This window comes from Neolamprologus brichardi, chromosome 20, assembly GCF_056152115.1.
Source record: "Neolamprologus brichardi isolate AB-2024 chromosome 20, ASM5615211v1, whole genome shotgun sequence".
NCBI lineage: Eukaryota > Metazoa > Chordata > Actinopteri > Cichliformes > Cichlidae > Neolamprologus > Neolamprologus brichardi.
The window spans coordinates 31,850,001-31,873,362 of NC_142123.1; the positions used below are offsets into that span (position 1 = coordinate 31,850,001).

A 23,362-nucleotide genomic window follows, 5' to 3' on the forward strand; every position below is an offset into this window, starting at 1 on the left:
TTGGTGGTACGATACCAGGCTCCTGTTTGGTTGTGTGCCTGTAGGTGCGCCGCGGCCGCCCTCTATATGATGTGTTTGCATTTTGTCTGAAGGGGGCAGTGCCAAAAATACGTGGGCTGCTCGAGGTTATCTTTGCTCCTCTAGCTCGCCCTGCTGCTGAGACAGGAGTCTGACATAGACGAAGAACTTCGGTGTTAAAACTGTGAAAACCGTCTTTCTTTTGTAGCCATTTTGTGATGGTTTCTTCCTCGCTGTAGTCACCTGCTGTTGTTCCCTTTCTTGTTCCAGCTTTTCATACAATCATCGCTCCACCTACACGTTGCTCACTGACGTCAGGCTCCACGCTGTTGGCTTTTTGAAGGACTTCACCCAAGTTTGTCTCTTTGTTTGTTGAATTCCCACCAGCGCTCTCTGGCTGAGTAGCCAGCGAGCACAAAAGTATGAGCAGGAATCAGCTTTCAGACCATTCTCATTCCCAGGACATCAAATACTGCAGTTTTGTCACTGTTGGCATCTCAGAGAAACCAAAAGGTTTCCTGTGGGCTTGATGTGCGATGCACCAGGTTACACCGATGATGTTTGGCTCTCAGTCCTAACTAATGATTATAAAGGAACTGTTGGCTTCTCATTAGGTATTATTTTCTATAACCAAGTAGTTTTCAGTTCTTTAACCAAAAACCTCCTTGTGATTGTTTTGGCTCTAACAGATTTCCTGCAGTTTGTGTTGAAGTTGCCAACTTGTCACAGAGCGGTGGTGAAAGTTTAAATTAAAGATGGTCTCCATTTCCGGTTTGTTTCGTACCTTTTGCTGTTTCACCTCTGCTTGGCAGACAACTACCGACAACCACGACAGTTTGCTAGTGAGCAAAGCAGCGAGGTTTTCGGCGAATCGTCCTCATTGTGCTCGGTTTTGAGTAATAGCCACCGACCTCCCTAGTGGCTGGCATTGCCATCCAACCACGCTCTTGGCCTGTGTTGCAACTAGGTGCCAACCTTCGGCGTACCATATTGTCCCATCTAGCTTTAAAGAGTCCATATCCCTGAAAAAGACATCAGTTTTGGATGCTCGGCCCTGTTTTAGGGTTCTGGTGTGAAACATCACTCCAGACATGGATTATAAAACATCTCTGCTGTTAAAGGTTTTATTAAGGTGTCAAGCTTGGCTTGGAATATGGAGGATTTGGGTAGATGACAACAAACTGCTGCTCTTCCTAAATATGTTACTAAACAAAGGTGTACTTGGTTTTAGACAGGGAGGGTATATTTAGATATGATTTTTATGATCACGGCGAGGTGGATGTTCCTTTGGATTTTTAGTGGGCTATATTTGTAAATGTTCAAAGTCAAATGAAGGAGCTTGAAGAGTAAAAATATACATCAGTTCAATCCAACCAATGAAAACAACGACACGAGTAACTCAAAAGAACGCCGCAGCAGAACATGAAACTCGGCAGACTGATGCGTGAGCTTCATTTAAAATGGGAACTGAGGATTTTTGTCTCACATGTCAAAAAGTATCAACAGTGCTGAAAAAAAGATGACCTACAAACCCGTTAATCAGCTTACAGACCCACCTGTCTCTGACCAGCTGTGAGTGATGATAGACTGACCTGTAAAGCTTTTCTCCAGCAGCTGACCTGCACACACAACTCATAGACCCTTACAAGGATTAAGCAACTGGGGGTGGCGTGGTGGCGAGCACTGTTGCCTCAAAGCAAGAAGGTCCGGGTTTTGAATCCTTTCTGTGTGGAATTTGCATGTTCTTCTCGTTACTGCATGGATTGTCTCCAGGTCCACTGTCCAAAGACATGCAAGAAGGTAGACACCTTTTCCTATCTTGAGTCTTGCCTCATGACAGCAGGGACACGTTCGATCCAAACTTGGATTAGATAAGAGAAAGAAAAGAGATGGATTACAATATACTGGCTATCAGCTTCTGGCTGAGTCTGTCAATGCTTGTTTTTATTGATTGGGTGGCTGGAAGGGAGGGAGGGCATGTTTACTAATTTGGAGGTTCAACTCCTTGAGAATTTAACTCTGTGCTTACCAAATGTAGTGCAGTCTGAGGATGTTCACGAGTAGCGACCCATAGCCAAAAAGTTCACAAATAATTTCAGTAATAAAATCAATTATATTTGTATCTGCATGAGCTCTGCACTGTGACTACGCCAAGGCTGCGCTGGTCCATTGTGGTGAAGAGAGGGTTGTGTAAGGACGAAGGTGAGCTACACTCACCGATGGCCTTGAAAGAAAAATATCTTTGATAAAAGCGGCAGAAACGAGCCTGAAAAAACCCGGGAAGACTGAGGGTGTTGGCAGGTCTGAGTGAGGAGCAAAATCAAGGCGTGAATGTCGGTGGACAGCAGAATGTTACCAATCGGTTAGTCAGGACCTTTTCATGAAGCCTCGAGCTGAAGTCTTCTCTGGCTGTATCCCAATTCAGGGTCTGCAGCCTCAACGATCCTCAAGGGCCGCGTACTTAAAGACCGCTAAGGCCGGAAGTGCGAGGCTTGTGAAATGGGACGGTCTAGCCTCCGTCGCGCTGCCCAGGTTGCCTAGCAACCATGATACTAACAGCTGGAAATGTTTCATACAGCTTTGTTTGACAGAAATGAAGGAGAAAATCTTTTGTTCATTTGTTTGTTTCTACATGAGCTTTGATCATTCTCTGATTAAGCTCAGCTATTGAACGGCGTATATTTTAAAGTAAAGGCTTTAAAACCAAGTCAGTACAAACGTCACTAATGTCACATAACTTTGCCGACATGTGGCCAACAGTAATGTTTTAATGTTCTTCGTTATTAAACATTTGCACATAAATAAGTGACATAATATTCAGTACTTACTTAAAGTTTACTCTTCGGCCGCCCCTCATCCGCGGTTTTTTTTTCGGCAAAATTATCCACACCCACCGCTGCGCTATGCATTCTGGGATATGTTGGGCCACGAAGTCTACACCGCCACGTCCTTAAAATTCAGGGAAATGAAGGACGCATTTGAGGGCCGCATTTTGAGCAGCCTTCGAATTGGGACAGCCTTCGTCGCGTCGCTGTTACGTAATCGGCCTTAAAATGCGGCCTTTAAGGCTGCAGACCCTGAATTGGGATACAGACACTGTCTTCTTATTGTTTTAAACCATGATGTGATGAGCAAGGGGCGGAGCTAACTGAGAGAGAGAGAGGGTACTAGGTGATTGAAAGTCATTACCCAATCAGTCATTAGCGCATCCTGGATAATGTTTTAACTCTTAGAATGAGCATAATTTATAAAATAGGCTGAATGTTTTGTTGAGTATGAAACCCATGACTGGGCCCAATCAAAGTTTGATTTCTGTGGTGAAATCGTGGATTCATGAGGTCAGAGAGTGACTTCCAATGCGTCATCCAAACATGGTGGCCATGACTAAGGTGCTGCCCCACTACCTAGATGACCGGAGACAGAAACCAGGACAGAAACACCTACAGACCAAATTGTGCCAAAGAAATTCACTGCAGCAGAGGCATCGTTAGACGGAGCGCTCCAAGAGTTTTGAAGGAACTTCAAAAGGAGAAGAAAATCTTATGAACTCTTTTTGGCTGGTCATGGAGTTTGTATGCGCAGGTGAGCGCTGAAGTTTAACTTAACCGAGCTAACGCTTCAACATATTTGCCCAGATTGGTGCCCTGAGGTGTTCAAAGTGGCAGCCAAGTGGCGAGGCTTGCTTCTAGAAGGACTTTGACTGTAGGTCAAAATCGCGTAAAAGGTTTGTTGAACCCCCTCAACGATGAGCGGAACATCGGGATCGTTTCAAACAGGAAGTTGTTGCCGATGTTGGAGGGAATTGTGGGAAATGGTGTGTGTGGTCAGTTTAGCCTGAAGTAAATCTTTTCCAGTCTGTTGATTTAATGACTGCTGCTCTTAACGGTGCTTTCTAAACAACTGAGACGCCATCTGCTCCACATCAGCCTGCTGATGTTTTCCCATGACCTCCCATCACGTTCACATCTGCACACACACTCCCTGCCGTATATAACTTAATTACTGTGTGTACTACACACTCACAGCTCCTGCAACTCATAATTTTGCTGCTCTGCTTTCAGAGATTTCATCTCAGAAACGCAACATCATCTTAAAAGTCCGCAGGCCAGGTGTAGATCTCCATCACAGGCCACTCAAACGGCTAATTTTGTATGCTAACTCTAATTTCGTGCTCCACTGAAATATTAAACTATTTATTCATTGGGTAAATATTCGGCTTTAGAGACTTTAGAGATCTTAGAGACCTTTTTTTTAATCTGGGAGGACACAAAAATGTGGAATTGCTCAACAAACCCACGTGCTCTGCAGGAATGCATCAGTCATACCACATACAAATCTCTAAGTCTAGACTTTGGGCTGTATAAAAAAACGGATGTTTACTCTAGGGATCAATATTTGCTGGAAACTATTGGACTTTCCTTTAGTCGCCCTGTTGTAGCAGACTTATGACTTATGTTAGATGTACCCATCAGTGTTTGGACTCGACCACGTTTTTGCTTATTTTTGAGGCTTTTTAGCGGCTGTAGAAGTCTTTGATTGGTTCTCTTGTTTGTACTGTAGCATCTCTGTGCACCACACTGGTCTGGTGATTGGCAGCTGTATAGACAGTGTAAAAGATGGATGTAGCCGTTGTGACCCAACGGTTTCTGAAGTCCTGTTATGAAGCCTTGAGCTGAGTGTTTTCACCAAAAAAATGTAACAACCTATGAAACGGCTTCTCATTCAGAGGTTGTTAGCCAATAAGAATTCTCCTTTCTGACTCTTTACGTTATGAAAATGTACAACATAGATTTAATATAAATAGACTTTGTGACTGAGGTCAGAGCAAAGAGCTGTTTAACAGCAGACTTTTATAGCAGCGGTCCCCAACCCCCGGGCCTCGGACCGGTACCGGTCCGTGAGTCGTTTGGTACCGGGCCGCGAGAGTTGAGGCTCAGGTGTGAAATGTATGGTTTTCAGGGTTTTTATTGGTTTTCACCGTTATTTTTTTATCGTTTTTATCGTTTACTCGGTTTTCCTGGGTCTTTTCACGTGTGTTATGAATAAATCTTCTTTTTTTCGGTACCGGTACTAGTTTTATTTTCTTGTATTTATCCGCAACACCTTAAAGGCCGGTCCATGAAAATATTGTCAGGCATAAACCGGTCCGTGGCGCAAAAAAGGTTGGGGACCGCTGTTTTATAGGACCGGAAATCTTCTGCCATCCACAGGTATCGCCCCCTGGTGGCTGTTTAATAGACTGCAGGTTTAAGGCGCTTTACCACTGGCTTCACTTTTAAGTGACGGCAGCTGTCCATCTTTATGCTATATTTGAGTTGTTAACATGTTGTTATTTCAGCTGTTTAATAGTAATGTAGAGGTTTACACAGTGGCCTAAACAGTAAAAGATCTCAGATCTCCAATCCTGGTGGGAAACTTGAAACTCTTTTGAGATCGCATCATGAAGGACATCTGGCATAAAAATCTGCAAATTCAAACATGCTGAGCTACCCACCATGGCGACTCTTTGTTAATCAGGCAGCAGCTGAAAGTCTTTTATGTTATACTACATCCTGCCAAACCCTGCCAGACAAGTTTTTTAAGATGATGAATAATTTAAAGACTGTTTGTAATTATGAAATTCATGACCAGCTGTGCTGTCAGCCACTGGTCACAGAGGTTTTACCATTTCACCATCATGACATTTTAAAACTAGAAGGGACAAGCAAGGGGTGGATGTGACTGAGAAAGTAAGCGACACTGCAATCAATCACTATTGCAATTTAGCATCACCCTAAAGCAAAACTTGTCGACCTTCTATTTCAGTCTCAACTGGTCCATCACTTACAAAACGAGCGTTGTGTTCTGTTCAATAAGACTTTAAACTCACGATTGAGGCTGTAAAGTCACCCGGAGAGTGTTTAGCGAGCTCGTAAATCAAAAGAGCAGAAGGGTCGTTTTCTCATAGAGGCAACACAACTGGGTTTGTTTTTGCAGACAGAGAATACGCCTCCCTATAGACACATCCACACTGGCTTCACTATTCAGACCTGGAAGTAAGGATAACTGGACCAATTTATATAAAGCATCAGGTAATTAGTTCAATATCCCAAATATTACTTTACAACATAAAGTAAGTATTTAGAAAAGACTTGGGTAGACCTGGTTTCTGCTAAGGACTCATTATTTAACATCAAATAGATTTCTGTGGATATCCTTTTTCTTCTGGTCGTTTATTATGCACAGCCGGGTGACACTGCATCACTTCCCTGAGAAAGCTGCATGGACACACCTGTATGCATCTCTGGGGCACCATGGCGACACGGAGAGAGTCAAGCCTGAATAGCTCATCAGTTTCCTCTGTTATCACCAATCAAGTTCACTGTTGACCATCAGGAAATGTGTCTGTTCCTAAAGGGCAGCAGTCACTGTTGGCTCTGACACAGAAACATTAAGATGATTTGCATGAAATAAGCAAACAGAAACAAGAACAAACAAACAGAATAAATCTGTTTGTGAACTTGTGCACGAAGCTAAAAATGAAATAAATGAACTGCAGGACAAAGAAACATGAGGTCAAGTCATCAAAAAGTCAAAGGCTGGAGAAGAGAAGTCATAAATACACTTTGATAAAACAGCAATAAAACCATCAAGGAACAAGCAGGGCCGCCAAGGCCAGTACCCTATTTCACAAATTATAAAGAGTGCGGTCCAGTTCTTTTCTTTATGGAATAATTAATGGAATAAAAAAACAATATAAAAAGTCAATAAAAACACCCCGTCTGAGGAATGTGGATCTATAAAACAAGAGCTAACAATACTATGAAAAATATAAACCACATTTAAAATACTGAAAGTCAAAGGTTCAAAGACACAGTGGTGGAACATCAAAGCCAGAAAAAGGAAGTGAAAAGCAAAATAAGTGAAACACATTCGGCTGAGTCAGTCCCGTCTCCTCGCTTCTTTGGAAGTTAACAAATCTAATAAAGAAAGTTTTTCGGCTTTGATTGAATACGAAGGCTGTTAGTGTGTGAAGGACAGCTGAAGTAAAAGCTTCTGAAAACAAAGAGCAGCAGAGAAAATCTCTCCTGATTTAGAGGAAACCTGCCGAGAGTTTGATGAAGCTTCAGGATCTGCAGACAGAAAGCTTAACCAAAATCCCTTTTTTACAAACATTTTTAGCTAACCTAACACAACCTTATATATTTTTACCTGTCCCCTCCTCAGGTCCCTCCTCCTCCTCCAGTCCCAGCTTGCTGACTAAGAGCCTCTCTCTGGAGCCGTCCTGCTCACCGTGCGGCCACCTGGGGGCGCTGGATGCCGACTCTTCGCAGCAGCCGAGCTCTGACCCGGGGCCGACCTCTTCCACATCGGGTCCCGCCTCCTTGGAGGGAGGGGCGGAGCTAGCAGAACGCCGTGGCTCTGCGAATGGGCTCCTGCTGGTGAACGACACGGGGCCGCCGGAGCTGCCAGCTACCACAATTACACCACCGAGCAAGAGCAGGCCGCCGCTGCCGGGACCTAAACCTCAGGGTAAGAATTTGATTCACTTTTTTTTTTAAACACATCCGTGACGTCATCACTCACCTGTAACTCCGCCTTCCACAGTGCCACCGAAACCCCCCCACCTCCAGCAGCAGACAGGGGTTTCCAGGCCACGCCCCCGAGCACCTGAAAAGCCCCTCCCACCTACACCCCCCTGCAAACCCCTCCCAGCGGACCCTCGGGCAGGACGACCTCCACCTATTCGTGCAGACGGCACCGCCTCCCCCACCTGTGTCCTGTCACTCATCGAGAAGTTTGAGCGGTGAGTTCTGATTGGTTAAGGAGGAGTGATGTCATTATATGAGTCTTTTCTGTTTGTTTATTGTTTGTTTGTTTACAGGGAACAGATCATTGTGGTTCCTGACATCACCGGTGGGGCGCTGTGTCCCCGCCTCTCCGACCCCCCCTCCTCTCTCTCATCCTCCCGACCTTCATCACCACCATCATCACTGGCCCCGCCCCTCCCTGAAGAGGAGCCGTCCTGTGAGCTCACGAGCCACGACGACATCACACAGGGGGATGAGGGTGGGCCTGAGGGTGAGGATGAGGGGGGAGTGGGTGATCTACCTGATGAGGAAGATGACAATAATGGCGATGACGGTGATGACGATGATGACGATGAAGACGATGATGATGAAGAGCTGGCGGCTGCTTGCCGGGACGATCACCATCACAAGCGTCTGTCCATGGAGTCGGGTTACAGCCCCTCAGAGAAACATGTAGAGGATGATGTGGTTGCCGTGGAAATGAGGGAGCAGCAGCTGCAGCCGGTGCTGCTCGACCAATCAGAGTTGCCCTCCGAGCGTCTGTCCCTCCCCTCCTCGCAGACGGACGGCAAGCTGGCCAATCGAGACAGCGGCATCGACAGCATCAGCTCTCCATCGCACAGCGAGGAGCTCTGCTTCGCGGGTGTGGATGATGGGGGCGTGGCCTATCAGTGCAGCCCCGCCCTTTTGCCCAGACTCTCCAGCTCATCCTCGTATGCTGGGGAGGGAGGTGAGGGGGAGGGGGAAGAGGGGGAGCCGAGGGCAGGTGCGAGGCGGAGGAGGGAGTTTTCAGAGGAGGGAGACAGCGACCTGGATGAAGAGGAGGCGGAGCTAACTCTGGTGCTGGCCCCTCCCAAGACAGACCGACAGGACTCTGCTGAGGTGAGGATTCAGGTGGTCTGACCAGGTTTCCTCAGGCTGATGTTCGTGAGCCGTTACACATCTGTAATTTCGTTTTGGATGAAACTGAAAACGGTCACGAAAAGATTTTAGAACAGACGCTTTCACTTGTCATGGAAATAACTGTTCCACCAATAGGAATCTTGGACAACATGTGGGAGTTTAAAAAGGTCGACGGGGGTCAATAAATACACAGAGGAGATTGATCTGGAAAACACGGGGCTATGTTTCAGGTCCATGTGCAGGCCCGCGTCCTCATACAGATGTTTTACATGATCGACGCAGCTGCAGGCTTCAAACACCGGTTTGTGTTGAATATCTGTATTTAGACTCTTTATTAAAGTAATAGTACAGGATCAAAATATAAAAATAATAAATATAATATAAGTATTAATATAATGCATATAAAAACACGGGAAAATATAACATAATAAATTATATTATTAGAATAAGTATTTCTAATGCTTTCAATTCTGGTTATGATCTCACTTACGCTACTAAAAACCCACCAATGGGTGGTTTTTGCCAAACCTGCATTAGTTTAGTTACAGTTGACAATATATTTAAATACGAGAACAAATTTAATTACTAACGGTGTGAACCATTAGAAGCGCAATAGGAAGGTTTACCATAAGAACAGACGTAATGACAACAATGTCCTGTATGTGGTTCGGCTCACATCATCACCAAATATTTATGGTAACTATTATTATATCTGTGTTTTCTGTTACCACAACAACCCCCAGCCGGTTGCAGCAGATGGCCCCGCCCCTCCCTGAGCCTGGTTCTGCTGGAGGTTTCTTCCTGTTAAAAGGGAGTTTTTCCTTCCCACTGTCGCCAAAGTGCTGCTCATAGGGGGTCGTCTTTGTTGATTGTTGAGTTTCTCTGTAATACTGTAGGTTCCCTTACATTACACTATTAAGCACCTTGAGGTGACTGTTGTTGTGATTTAAAGCTGAATTGAATTGTTATTGGTAAGCAGTGATCTATAAATCATAAGTGGCTGAATTAGTGCTAAATATGTTAAAAATGATTTGGGGTGTTTACAACTGAATGGAAATCAAAGGCAGTCACACTGTTTCTATATGCAAATACACAGAAAAAAGAAACTACTTTTATTTGAAGTAAATATTTGAATGTATGAATCTTGGTACCCTAAGTCAGCGGTCCCCAACCGCCGGGCCTCGGACCGGTACCGGTCAGTGAATCGTTTGGTATCGGGCCGCGAGAGTTGAGGCTCAGGTGTGAAATGTATGGTTTTCAGGGTTTTTATCGGTTTTCAGCGTTATTTTGTTATCATTTTTATCGTTAACTCGGTTTTCCTTGGTCTTTTCACGTGTGTTATGAATAAAAAAAATAATTTTTCGGTACCGGTACTAGTTTTATTTTGTTGTATTTATCCGCGACACCTTAAAGGCCGGTCCATGAAAATATTGTCGGGCATAAACCGGTCTGTAGCGCAAAAAAGGTTGGAGACTGCTGCCCTAAGTAGTTTATAGGTTTGAAGGTCGTTGAGTAGTATTTAGAGCATTACAGTCATAGTAATGCTACCGTCATTATTGTATGATGCCTTCCATAATAATTCAACATCATTATTATATCTATGTCCTAAACCTGGCTATATAGTGTTATAATAATGATAATAACAATAATGCGAATGAATGAAAACTCTCTCTGACTTGAACTCGGGTCTCTGTCCAGCCTCCAGGAAAATATTTACCGTGCACTCACTCGTTTAACTGTCTCCGTGTCCAGATGTCTGTCCAGCAGAGGGTCTTCAACATCGCCAATGAGCTGCTGCACACAGAGACTGCCTACGTCTCAAAGCTCCACCTGCTGGACCAGGTGAGTCGAGAGGGGTCTCCTCAGCCTGTGAGCCAATAGGAAGAGGAGCTGCCCGCCACACTAGGCTTAGACTGCGAGCTTACCTAGCTGTCAGTCTCCTCCTGGTAGAATCAGTTTGTCTGTTAGCCGACTTTCACATCACTGAGCTGTCACCGTTGCCGTGGAAACCCCACAGTATTCCCACTGCAGGCTTGGCGGGTGTGAACTTTTTCCTGTTGTGAGAAATATCAGCCCGACTGAAGCCATCTCCTCCCACAGGTTTTCTGCGCCAGACTCCTGGAGGAGGCTCGGTCTCGCTCCTCCTTCCCCTGTGATGTCGTTCTGGGGATCTTCTCCAACATCTGCTCCATCTACTGTTTCCACCAGCAGTTCCTGCTGCCGGCGCTGCAGAAACGCATGGAGGAGTGGTGAGCCTCCTCTTCCTCTTCTCCTGCTCCTCCTCAGGAGCTCCTCTCACTCCCTCCCTCTTTGTCCCCACAGGGACTTAAACCCGCGGATCGGTGACATCTTACAGAAGCTGGCCCCCTTCCTGAAGATGTACGGCGAGTACGTGAAGAACTTTGACCGAGCCATGGAGCTGGTGAACATCTGGATGGAGAGATCGACTCAGTTCAAGACCATCGTCCAGGAGATACAGGTACATCATCCAAATCTTTACAGGACATAAATGATCTGCTGCTGACAGCTCTGCACCAGATACCACAGAGACCTTCAGAGGTCTGCAGCCTCCAGGCTGCTCAGGGCGTCCTGTTTTGGCTCATTAGTTTAAGATCATCACACATTGTTGTGCTTGATGTTTCTGTGCAGAGGGAGGAGCGCTGTGGGAACCTGACTCTGCAGCACCACATGCTGGAGCCGGTTCAGAGGATTCCTCGCTATGAGCTGCTGCTCAAAGATTACCTCCACAGGCTGCCAGAGGACGCCCCGGACTACAGGGACGCCCAGAGTATGAAAACAAACGCACAAAAACACGACTGCCTTGAGTTCTCCAGGCCACCGTTCCCAAATAGTGTCAACCGTGCATTATTAAGAGAATCTAGACAAAAGTATATTGTATTTTCTTTAGTTTACTATTATTATTGCCTATTATTCTGTTATATATTGAAGTCCTTAACCTGTAGCAACAGAAATTCTCTGATAGAAATGAGATGAAAAGGATAACTGAATTTATGAGTAGAAGAAATGAACCACTTTAATATGTGGAGGAAATCACAGCTACCCACGAGCAGGATGCAGCACCTCAACAAAAGTGTAAAAAAGAAAGAAAAGCAATTGTCAGCAGCTCTGTGACTGAGTGCATCATCTGCTGGGGAATTTGGTTAATGTGGTGCAAAACAAGCCAAACAGACACTTCAGGAAGCCTGATATAACTGATGTGATGGAGCTTCCTGCAAAGCCCGAACCCACAAGACGATACAGTCAAAAGGACTGACAACATGCCAGACGGCGTATCTGATTACAGGCGTGTCTTTAAACGTCAGCTTTGTTTTTGAGCACAAAATATTTTAAAAACACTTGTTTAGGCTAAAAATGAGAGCTCGGACATGTTCCAGGCTCTAGTCTTGAAATGTTCTTCGATTATAAAACAGAGACGCTTGTGTGCGATCAAGTGTGTTTAAAAACCTTAAAGAACAGGCCAGTGAAAATCAAAAGGCCCAGTTAGATTAGATTTGGCTGTTTGCACATGCAGCGTCGTCCTCTCGGACTTTATTAGATCCCTAGAGGAAGTCCAGCTCCGAGCGCTTGCGCTGTGATTTCACCGTGAATCTCAGACATGTTCAGAAGCTTCTGTTTCAAACTGAGAGCGAAGGATCGCCGGTACTGATAAGAGCTGCATGTTTGGCTGTGACCGATCAGTTTTCAGTTGAAATTTCCAGTTTCCTGAAGGCAGGAGTGAGACCGAAAGTGTGCTCGTTGTTTCTTTAATGACTACGGTGGTTTTAAGAGCTGTAACGTCCTGAGGTGCCCGAGGATCTGAACCGTGGTGCTGTCATGCCGATTCAGAGCAGAACGAAAACACAGGAACTTTTTGGCTATGAAATAAAACCTTCAGGTAGAAGGATTGCTGTTTCCACACACTGTAGGGCTTCAAATGAAAGATCTAAAAGAGCTGCTGTGCTGAAAACAGGCCAGAGTTGTACCAGAGCGTGAACCTGAATATGAGATCAGGCAAATATGAATCGAGTAAAGCTTTTGAATGTTTTTGATCACACTTCAAACAGTTTATGTAATCATTCTGATGCACTATCTTGCCAACAGTATCCACTCATCCATCCAAAATCATTGAATCCAGGCGTTCCAATCACTTCCAGGACCACAGGTGCATAAAATCAAGCACCCAGACATGCAGACTGCTTCTGCAAGCATTTGTGAAACAACAACTCGCTCTGAGCTCACTGAACTCCAGCGTGGTACCTTGATAGGAAGCTACCTGTGCAACGAGTCCAGTCGTGGAATTCCCTCAAATTAAATTACATCAGCTGATAGTGGTATTATAACAAAGTGGCAGTGATTGGGAACGATAGCAACTCAGCCATGAAGTTGTAGGCCAGGTAAAATCACAGAAAGGTCACAGAGATCAGTCGCTACAGTCCTCAAACTCTGTGTGCCGTTCAGATTAGTTCAAGATCAGTGTGTGGAGAGCTTCATGGAATGAGCTTCTACAGCCGAGCAGCTGCAGCTGAGCCTTACATCAGCAGGTGCGATGCAAAGCAGCAGACGCAGCGCCACCACTGGACTGTAGAGCATGGAGAAATGGGCTGTATCCCAATTCAGGGTCTGCAGCCTTAAAGGCCGCATTTTAAGGCCGATTACATCACAGCGACGTGACGAAGGCTGTCCCAATTCGAAGGCTGCTCGAAATGCGGCCCTCAAATGCGTCCTTCATTTCCCTGAATTTTAAGGACGTGGCGGTGTAGACTTCGTGGCCCAACATATCCCAGAATGCATAGTGCGGCGGTGGGTGTGGATAATTTTGCCAAAAAAAACAGCGGATGAGGGGCGCAAGAAGAGTAAACTTTAAGTAAGAACTGAATATTATGTCACTTATTTATGTGCAAATGTTTAATAACGAAGAACATTAAAACATTACTGTTGGCCACATGTCGGCAAAGTCATGTGACATTAGTGACGTTTGTACTAACTTGGTTTTAAAGCCTTTACTTTAAAATATACGCCGTTCAATATCTGAGCTTAATCAGAGAATGATCAAAGCTCATGTAGAAACAAACAAACAAATGAACAAAAGATTTTCTCCTTCATTTCTGTCAAACAAAGCTGTATGAAACGTTTCCAGCTGTTAGTGTCATGGTTGCTAGGCAACCTGGGCAGCGCGACGGAGGCTAGACCGTCCCATTTCACAAGCCTCGCACTTCCGGCCTTAGCGGTCTTTAAGTACGCGGATCGTTGTGGATCGATGAGGCTGCGTACTTTAAGGCTGCAGACCCTGAATTGGGACACAGCCATGGTCTCTGGAGTGATGACCCCTTCCTGTTCCAACATGACTGCGCACCAGTGCACAAAGCAAGGTGCATAAAGACATGGGCGAGAGTTTGGTGTGGAAGAACCTGACTGGCCTGACCTCAACCCAACAGGACACCTCTGGGAGGAATTAGAGCAGAGACTGTGAGCCAGGTCGTCTTGTCCAACATCAGTGTCTGACCTCACAAATGCTCATCTGGAAGAACAATTAAAAATTCCGATAAGCACCCCTTAACCTTCCTAAAGCATTCCCAGAAGAGTTGAAGCTCTGGGTGGGACAACATTATATTAAACTCTATGGAATAATAATGGGACACTACTCGACTTTGTGTGTGTGAAAGCAGACAAGCAAGTACTTTTGGCAATAGTGTAACTGCAGACTTTAGTTTGGGTTCATCAGCTCTTCTTCTACGGAGCAAACTTTGGGTTTCGGGGAGCGCTGCTGCACAGAGAAGCTAGGAGCCAGAGTATTTGGTAGCCTCGCCCTCATTGGTTCCTGGGTCTCTGTGGCTCATGTAACTGTCCTCTCTCTCCTGCAGAGTCTCTGGAGCTGATCGCCACAGCAGCCGAACACTCCAACGCTGCCATCAGGAAGATGGTAAGATACACATTCGACACCCGGAGCTGTGAGCCATAATCACCCCCGTCTGCCGCTGTTCACACCACATCACTCAGATAAATGTGGCCTGGGACAGATTAAAGCTCAACTTTTACTTCATCTTTAATTAAACTCTCCTGATTACACTCATTAACTGCCCGAAGCTCCTGGTAAACACGACTGCTGCTTCAAAGGTTGGTTTATACTTCAGGTTGAATCTGCCTGAAGGACGTCGGGTACCCAGGTGGGTTTGCAGAGGTCTCTCAGCGATGGCGTGATTAGCACGGTTAATGTAAACAAGAGCACGAGAAGCAGAAATGTGGATTCATGGAGTTCAGGCTGGTTTTTGCTGTAATGACTCAGAGGTCTGAGCTTCTCCACCTCCTCTCAGCGGGATGTTTGCCGTCGTCTCTAATCAGCTGTGACTGATTAAAGGAAAGCCTCTGCTGCTGATGTGAGCCGGTTTCACTCAGCTGACAGCTTTTTGGAGATTTGTGCAGGAGGCAGTGAGAAAACGCGGCATAATCAGACGAGGACGTGTGAGCGGCATTAAACAAGCTTTAGAGGGAAGCTAATACTCTACAGCCGCTCATGCATTCAGCTAGACAGAGCTTAACTTCTGGACGTTGGTTCAGACCCGATCACGGTTACCATGCTTACAGTTTTCATACTGCATTTCCTCCAACTTAGAAACCTGAGATGTACAGCTCAGATGGAGGGTTTGGACACAAAGTCAGAGGCAAAGCTCAGGTGGTTTGGACATGTGCAGAGGAGGGAGGGTGGACGTGTTGCTGAAGATGGAGCTGCCAGGCAGGAGGAAATGAGGAAGACCACAGAGAAGATGGATAGAGTTGTGGTGACCCCTAAAGGGAGCATCTGAAAGAAAAAGAAGAAGAAGAAGAAGAAGGCAGTTCCTTCAACCGTTTTGCTGTGATTTGCCAGACTCCAGCTGTTTCCTTTCAGCCAAACATCAAATATCTTTACAGTGTTTTCCATCAGGCAGTGATAGCAGATGACTCCAGACCAGTACATATTTGTAGTGTGTGCCCTCTCTCGCTTTAACCCCGTAAAGCCTGAACCATGAAATAAGATGGAACATTTTTGCTACATCTGGCTTTTGTTTTGCAGTTTGGTGCTCACAGTTTGTTCATCTGAAACAAAAACAAAAGGAGTTAGGGTTCGTGTGTCACATGGTGTTTTAGGGTTAAAACCTAAACTGGAAGCTGTAGAGTCACCTCAGAGGGGATCCAGACTTCCTGTAGAGAAACTCACTTCAGGATGTCAGGTCTCCCCGCTGACGACTCGCTGGAAACGCTAGATCGAAAACTTTGCCTTCAGGCTCCACAGCTGTTCTAATAATCTCACAGTTTGCCTTTTGTGTCTTATATCTAATATTTAGGTTTCCAGTGAACTTAAAAAGCCCTAAAACCATCATGTAGCATCGGCAGGAACATTAACCGCTAAGTGATTCTTTTGTGTCTCTGCCAGGAGCGAATGAGGAAGCTGTTGAAGGTGTACGAGTTGTTGGGAGGAGAAGAAGACATTGTTAACCCAACTAACGAGCTCATTAAAGAGGGACACATCCTCAAGCTGTCCAATAAGAACGGGACCACGCAGGACAGATACCTGATACTGGTACTTCCCCGTCTGTGTCTGCTTCTCAGCGCTTTACAGAGTTCATAGGGTCATAGCAACAGTAATAACACCTGCCTCTCTCTGCAGTTCAATGACAGGTTACTGTATTGCGTCCCGAAGCTGCGTCTGATTGGTCAGAAGTACAGCGTCCGGGCCCGAATCGACGTGGACGGCATGGAGGTGAGATCTCCGGCGTTTCTCACTGAAGACGCTGTTAGAGTGTTTTTGCATTCAGCCTTCAAACACCTTAAATGCTCAGTAAAGTCAAGAATATTCATGTGATCTACAGACTAATAATAACTAGACGAGCTCTCGTTCAGTGTCCGAGCTTCATAAAGTTGGCCTGGTGGGGTTTTGTGTCTTCCAGAGACACAAACACGTGGTATTAAAACATGCGTCCACCTCAGCTTTAACCGTCCAATAGACCTAACAATGATAAAGCGAGATCAGAGAGGATGATGATGAGCGTGCTCAGATTTAGCCTGAATATTTTTTTTTTTCATATTTTTATTGAGAGACAAGTGTACATTAGTTTACAATGACAATACAATCTGTTCCCCTCACATATTTTTTAGTTTTTCTTACATGAACAGATACGATAATACACACACACACAGGCACACCCACACACACGCTTAAATAAAATTGAAAAAACAAACAAACAAAACAAAACCTAAGAAGAAACCCAAAACAAACACAAACAACTAACCCCAAAACACACACATAAAAAAAAAGGGGGGGTGGGGGGGAGATATGATATTAATCAGCTGGTAGAGCGTTTAATGACTTGCAATAGTTTACGAAGGGGCCCCAGATACGATAAAATTCTCTGTATTTGCCCTTCGCCACAAGGCCTATCTTTTGCAATTTAAGAAATGACATCACATCTCTAAACCAAAAAGAAACTGAAGGTGGCTTTGAAGATTTCCAAAGGAGTAAGATGCAACGTCTAGCCAAAAGTGATGTAAAGGAGCCTGAATATTTTTAACAAGCTAACAGTGAATTTCTCGCCCGTGTCCTCAGCTGAAGGAGACGAGCAGCGTCGCTGTCGCCAGGACGTTCCTGGTGTCGGGAAAACAGAGATCCCTGGAGCTGCAGGCCAGGTACAAACACCCACAGAGACAGAAGCACACTCACTCCTGCAGGAGGACTCACTGTAATCACAATCTGTCTAAAACACACTAAAGTTTGTTTCTCAGGTCGAGGTTTGCTCCTCGAAGATTTGACTGATTTTCTGTTGGCTTTGCAGGACGGAGGAGGAGAAGAAAGACTGGATCCAGGTAAGTGGTGCTGACGCAGCAGCGTAGATGATCCGATACCAGCACGTTAGAAACTGTGGAGGAACGTTCGGCTGCAGACCTGATGGGCTCGTGGTGTGCTTTCAGTCAGCAGTGGCGAGGACTGTGAAGCAGGCACTGGGTTTTGGCGTTAAAGCCTCTAGGACAGCGTTGTCAAACATAAGGTCTGGGGACCAGAATCGGCCTGGCAAAAGACTCGTTGTGGACGTGGACAATACAAAAGAGGACTTAATTTTTTAATGGATTTTACAGCTTGTCTGACTCACAAAGATGCACCAAAGTACTAAAGTATCAGATAAACGATATAATTACAGGATAGTCTCAGTAACAAACTACCTGAACTTTTCTGTAATTTTATACATTTATGTTTTTTACAATTTAACCCCCAAAAGTTGTGCTGACAGATTTCTTTCATTATATATAATTACAGCAGCATTTATTTATTATGCTAAAATACTGAGACCGAGGCTGAAATCACACTTACATTTGTTATATTGAGTTATTAGAGGGATTAAATGTGAAGATAAACTGACAGGAAGACGATTTGGCCCGCTGCTTTAGGGCAAATTTCAAATTGACTGATAGTAATGAAGGATTTTCTGCTTCACATGTGTTTTTTTAAATGAAATCCACCCTTTACTTTGTTTACATTCAGGCCATCCAGGCGACCATCCAGAGGCACGAGCAGACGATGGAGAGTTTCCGACACTTGAACTGTTCACTCCGAGATGATGACTCCACGCCGCCTCACTCTCCGGTAACACAAACACTCAGCGACAAAATTGACCCCCTGACACGAAGAGCGGAGTTCTCGAAATCCCAGAAATCCTTCAGTTGTGACTCACGTTCTCCCGTCTCTGCCTCTCAGAGCTGTGCCGAGCTGGGGAAACGAGCTCCGACTCCCATCAGAGAGAAGGAAGTGACTCTGTGCATGAAGTGTCAGGAGCCATTCAACTCCATCACCAAGAGGCGCCACCACTGCAAAGCCTGTGGACACGTACGTTCTTCATCCATAACATCTGCAACACCTACAGACAACTTAAAATCCACAGCACTGGACGACGCCGGCTGATGTTTGCAGCGTCTGCAACGCCAGTGTGATGTGTTACTGTTCCCAACACCAGCCCACATGTGTAGTGTCTGTGACATGTGCAGCATCCACAAACATCTGCAAACATCTGTAGCATCTGTACTACCTGCTGCTCACATTTATCGTACCCAGCATATCAGTATATGTCATACATGAGCTGATGTGAACATCTGTCGTAGCCCAACACCTGCATATTTGTAGCATCCACAGCACGTGTCTGCCAGACGTTTGTGGACTTTACACAGCGTTGTCATAGTTACCAATTGTGCGATGGTCTATGTCGACTCCAGGTGGTTTGTGGGAAATGCTCGGAGTTCCGCGCTCGCCTGTCGTACGACAACAACCGAGCCAACCGCGTTTGCATCGACTGCTACGCCACGCTCGTGGGCGTGTCGCCGTCTCCCGCCGGGCTGACCAGCAGCAGCCACAGAAGACGCTCCATCCTGGAGGTGAGTGCGACCACGCTCTGACGTCACCTGGCGTTCGCCTCTGTCAGATCTCCACGCATGGAGCCGTTTGCACACTTCAGGATTTCTCTTTTCAAAGATGCTCGACAGGTCAAGTGTTGCAGACAGCTGATTCTCTTCTCATCCATCTCTCGTTGCTATAGAAACAGGCCTCGTTGGCAGCAGAGAACAGTGTGATTTGTAGTTTTCTGCATCACATGGAGAAAGGAGGAGGGCGGGGCTGGCAGAAAGCCTGGTTCGTCATCCCCGAGAACGAGCCGCTGGTGCTCTACATCTACGGAGCTCCACAGGTACGCTATAAATTTACAATCATGTCAAATACATAAGAAGGCGCAGGAACCGGCTGCAGTTCATACAGGGGTCCAGTAGAGGTCGCTGCATCCCTGGATGGGAATGGAGATACATTTTTTAGCTGCACCTCCTTTCACCTCTGTCCTTTTCTTGTGAGCGCTCTGTACAAAACAGGAAATGCTGGGAGTTCTGGATTGTATTAGAAGTCTCTGCTGGTATTGACAATCTACAACGTTGCTAGTGCCCCCTACAGGCTTCTTTATTGATTACAGCCACAATATTAGCAAACACTGTCCTGCTGGAACATCAGCACCTCGTCCTATGGTGCCTTCCTGTTCCTGCCACCTGTTTTGCCATCTGTAAGTCAGAATTTCAAAGTTATTTCTCAGAAGTCTGATTTACTAAGATGTAGTTTGGAGATAATATCCCATAATTTTGATTTATGGATGATTTATTTTCAGTGGCAAAAAAAAATCTTCCATACTTCTGTGAGGTCACACTAAAGGTTCCTCCAATTTGTGTGACTCTGGTCAGGGAATGACTCTTTGTTTACATTATCAACCAATCAGAACAGCAGACAGAAAATTATGATGGTGACGGAGGCTTCCAGTTTCTGTTCTGACTGGTCTGGTCTTTGACGTTGGGATGAAATCGAATTACACCCTCAATGAACTCTATTTATTCTTTTTCCCACAGGATGTGAAGGCGCAGCGCAGCGTGCCTCTGATTGGCTTCGAGGTCTCTCTGCCCGAGTCGTGTGACCGCCTGGAGCGACGCCACGCCTTCAAGATCTCCCAGAGCCACCTGACCCTCTACTTCAGCGCCGACGGGGAAGAACTGCAGCGGCGATGGATGGACATCCTGTCCAGGGCCGGGAGGGGGGAGGAGCTTCAGTTCCACCGACCAATTGTGGAGAGTCTTGAGGAGGAGGGGGAGGAGTTTGCAGCTGTGGCAGAGGAAGAAAACACGTGATTCTGTAGGACAAGGAATGATGGCGATGATGAAGATGGGGGCCTTTAAATGAGGATCAGTTGGAAACCAGAAAACAAAACTGTTGTAGCTAAAATATCTCACACACACACACACACACACACACACACACACACACACACACACACACACACTCTGCTCTCTCTGTGTATTTAAAGTTGCGTGGTTCGTCTGCATGATTCCTCCCGGCTGTCCACACGAGTTGGCGTCTCTCACTCTTTCTCTCTGTCTCACTTCACCTTTTTCTAACCGGTGTTGAATCGGTGTAGTGGGCGGAGCCTCGCCTTTGAACAATCACATCACACTCATTCGAGTGTCCTGCGTCACCATTTTCTTGATTTCAGCACTCCCGCGAGCCTCAGCTTCATCCGGAGTTATGACATCACCGTCGCGTCCTATTTGAAACATTTCGTCCACAAAGACCCGAAAGAGAAACGATGAGAGCTGTAAGGAGCACGTGCACCATTATAGTAACAATTCAACATTTTTCTCCCTGCTGTCGCGCAAATAAACCAGAAGACGCCGCCTCTTGTTTGTGGCCACTTTTTGATACTTCACAGAATAAATAAAGATTCAGTATAAAAACGATCCGCACATGAATTGATGAGGACAAGCTTCTTACTTTCAGCTGCTGCAAACCCCCGAAGCTCTCTGATTGGACGTTTCCTGGACTTGATCAACAATAAAGCACATCAAACCAACCCCACTGCAAGTCCTCCGCCACCCACACTTTAAGTTCATGTAACTGGATTTCTGGTGAGAGTCTCTCGCTGGTTTGTAACAGGTTTGGTGACTGGGAGCAAATAAAGTCACATTTCCTCTACAAGTAATCAGAGTTGTTACTTCCAGGGACTCATGTTGAGAAACTTCACCCTGCGTGGGATAAAATCCTCGTTTCGATTTGGTTCCTCTGGTGGAAAAGCTGGTAGAAGAACTGAGCTCCTCAGCAGGCGTCACAGGAAATGGAAACGACTTTTAAATATGATGTGTCTGAGTCAAACAGCAAAAACAACGTTTCAGAACCACGTTAGTCTTCTCCTGATGTCGTCTCCTGCCTGGATTAATCCTCTATGAGCTCCTAAACATCCACAGAACATGCAGAATGTGCTCCAGCATAAAGCAGAGGAAGAACCCACAAACAAAAGTAAAAAAAATCCATATGAAGATTCAAAACACAGTTATTATTTTGTATAAACACAAATATCTGACAAAACAGAGAACATGTCAGGAGCGAGTAATCCGAGCATCCTTAAACCCTCACTTATAGTCAGATGAAAGCTGATTGGTTGTGGAAGTGTGACTCAGGTCCTGATTGAGAACAACAGGCTCCAAAGGTCAGACGTGTGAATCCCAAATGTAAGGTGAGGATGTGAATAAGCAGCAGGTTTCCTCCCTGCGTTAAAAAAAGAAGCTGAGCTAAAAAAGGTCGATGGTGGGAACAGCAGATTTGAAAAACAAAGGAAGAATTGGACCGATGTTTCCTTCATCGATGCACTTAAATGACTTTTGGATTTTTACCGCCAATTTACCCCAGTGAAGAAATTCTGGCTTTCAACTTTTCAACCAATTGGAGGAAAGCAGCATTTCCTCTTAGCTGAAGCTTTCCTGACCTCTGCTGGTAAAGTCCGGAACTGCAGTTTTAAAAAAAAAATCACTGATCCTGTTCCTCACAGACCTGCAGAAAGTAGCTCAACGTTTGACGGTTTTATTTAAACTTCTCAGTCTGAGATATTTTTTCATGTATTTATTTCCTGAGAGGATGATGTTTGTTTCTCAGAGTTCAAACAGTTTCTTCAGTCCGACTAAAAAAAAAAGCTGAATCAGACAAACTAGAAGTTTCTTGTATTTATTTATGCTTAACAACTAAAGAGGTGTTATTAACAGTTCAGAGTCTTCTGCACAATAATAATATTATTATTAATAATGAGTTAAATGTTGATGATTGATTTTCAGATTTTCTTTTGAAATTAGGATTTTCTGCTCTTGATCTTCAAGGTTGGTATGAAAGGACTTTGTAGCTTTGTAACTCTTTCTGATGCAGATACAGTCTCAGTTAAAACGACTAAAAATAAACATTTTGACTTCACATGTTCTGATTTTGACATAATGCCCTAAATTTAATAGACAGTTCTGTTAATGTTTCATTATTTAATCCGACTGAGGTACAAACACCAACATTTTAATGTAACGCTTTGCATTCAGGAAAGAAAAGCCTTTCAAGGAGGTTCTCGTGTAAATATGATTCAGTTTTTATAATTATTAGGTATGTAAGTCATGTGGTCCTGTTAAACTACAACCTCCAAAATACTTTGCTTTTGTGAATGCAAAATGTCAAACATATAATTTGGAAGAACAAAATGTTTCTGTGGAGCTGAAAGGATTTATTTTGAATTTCTAGCTGCTCCCAGTGTCTGATTTTTGTTTTTTAATGGCAGTAAAATGAATATTTTGGAGTTTTAGATTGTTGATTCAGACATTTGAAGACTTGGACTCTGAGAAACTGACGTTTTCTGACTTTTATTGACCAGAAGATTTATACGATATAAAAAGTAATAATGGAAATAATCGTCCAATGAAAGGACTCTTACGATGATGTTTTTTGGATGTATAACGTTTGGATGTTTTTAAGGACAGAGTCTCTAACAGGTCCTGGACCGGACGGCGGACCTTCACGTCTCTCTGGGTCTGACCCATTCGGTCTTTTGTTTCCTGAAATGAATCCAGCGATTAGATGGAGCCGATCTGAACAGAAATCAAAAGAAAAACTAAAGGCTTTTGTTGTTTTTCTTCTTTTGACTTGCAGTGGTTCAGTATTTCTCTCTCTGTCTCTATAAACACATTTTGGACAAAGTGTTTTGATAGTGGAAAAAAAAAGCAGATATTATGAATATTATTGTTACACTACGATGAACTGAAACGACTTGTTGTTGGATATTTCTGTGTTTATGAGTCTGGATTGT

The 23,362-nt window shown here is 44.8% G+C and overlaps 1 protein-coding gene across 2 annotated transcripts in view; it reads left to right on the forward strand.

Moving 5' to 3' along the window:
- The window catches only part of fgd1 (FYVE, RhoGEF and PH domain containing 1), a 40,125-nt gene extending 17,377 nt beyond the window's left edge, over positions 1 to 22,748 (forward strand). For both annotated transcript variants that reach the window (XM_035913333.2, XM_035913334.2), the window contains exons 2-18: positions 7,225 to 7,530; positions 7,606 to 7,804; positions 7,883 to 8,690; positions 10,464 to 10,553; positions 10,812 to 10,960; positions 11,034 to 11,190; positions 11,361 to 11,499; positions 14,573 to 14,631; positions 16,120 to 16,266; positions 16,354 to 16,446; positions 17,290 to 17,369; positions 17,516 to 17,546; positions 18,220 to 18,321; positions 18,433 to 18,561; positions 18,945 to 19,103; positions 19,265 to 19,411; positions 20,109 to 22,748. In XM_035913333.2, the coding sequence (XP_035769226.2) occupies positions 7,225 to 7,530; positions 7,606 to 7,804; positions 7,883 to 8,690; positions 10,464 to 10,553; positions 10,812 to 10,960; positions 11,034 to 11,190; positions 11,361 to 11,499; positions 14,573 to 14,631; positions 16,120 to 16,266; positions 16,354 to 16,446; positions 17,290 to 17,369; positions 17,516 to 17,546; positions 18,220 to 18,321; positions 18,433 to 18,561; positions 18,945 to 19,103; positions 19,265 to 19,411; positions 20,109 to 20,384 (3,071 nt within the window). In that variant the 3' untranslated portion in view covers positions 20,385 to 22,748. The remainder of the gene's footprint in view (positions 1 to 7,224; positions 7,531 to 7,605; positions 7,805 to 7,882; positions 8,691 to 10,463; positions 10,554 to 10,811; positions 10,961 to 11,033; positions 11,191 to 11,360; positions 11,500 to 14,572; positions 14,632 to 16,119; positions 16,267 to 16,353; positions 16,447 to 17,289; positions 17,370 to 17,515; positions 17,547 to 18,219; positions 18,322 to 18,432; positions 18,562 to 18,944; positions 19,104 to 19,264; positions 19,412 to 20,108) is intronic.
- The last annotated feature ends 614 nt before the right edge of the window (positions 22,749 to 23,362 follow it).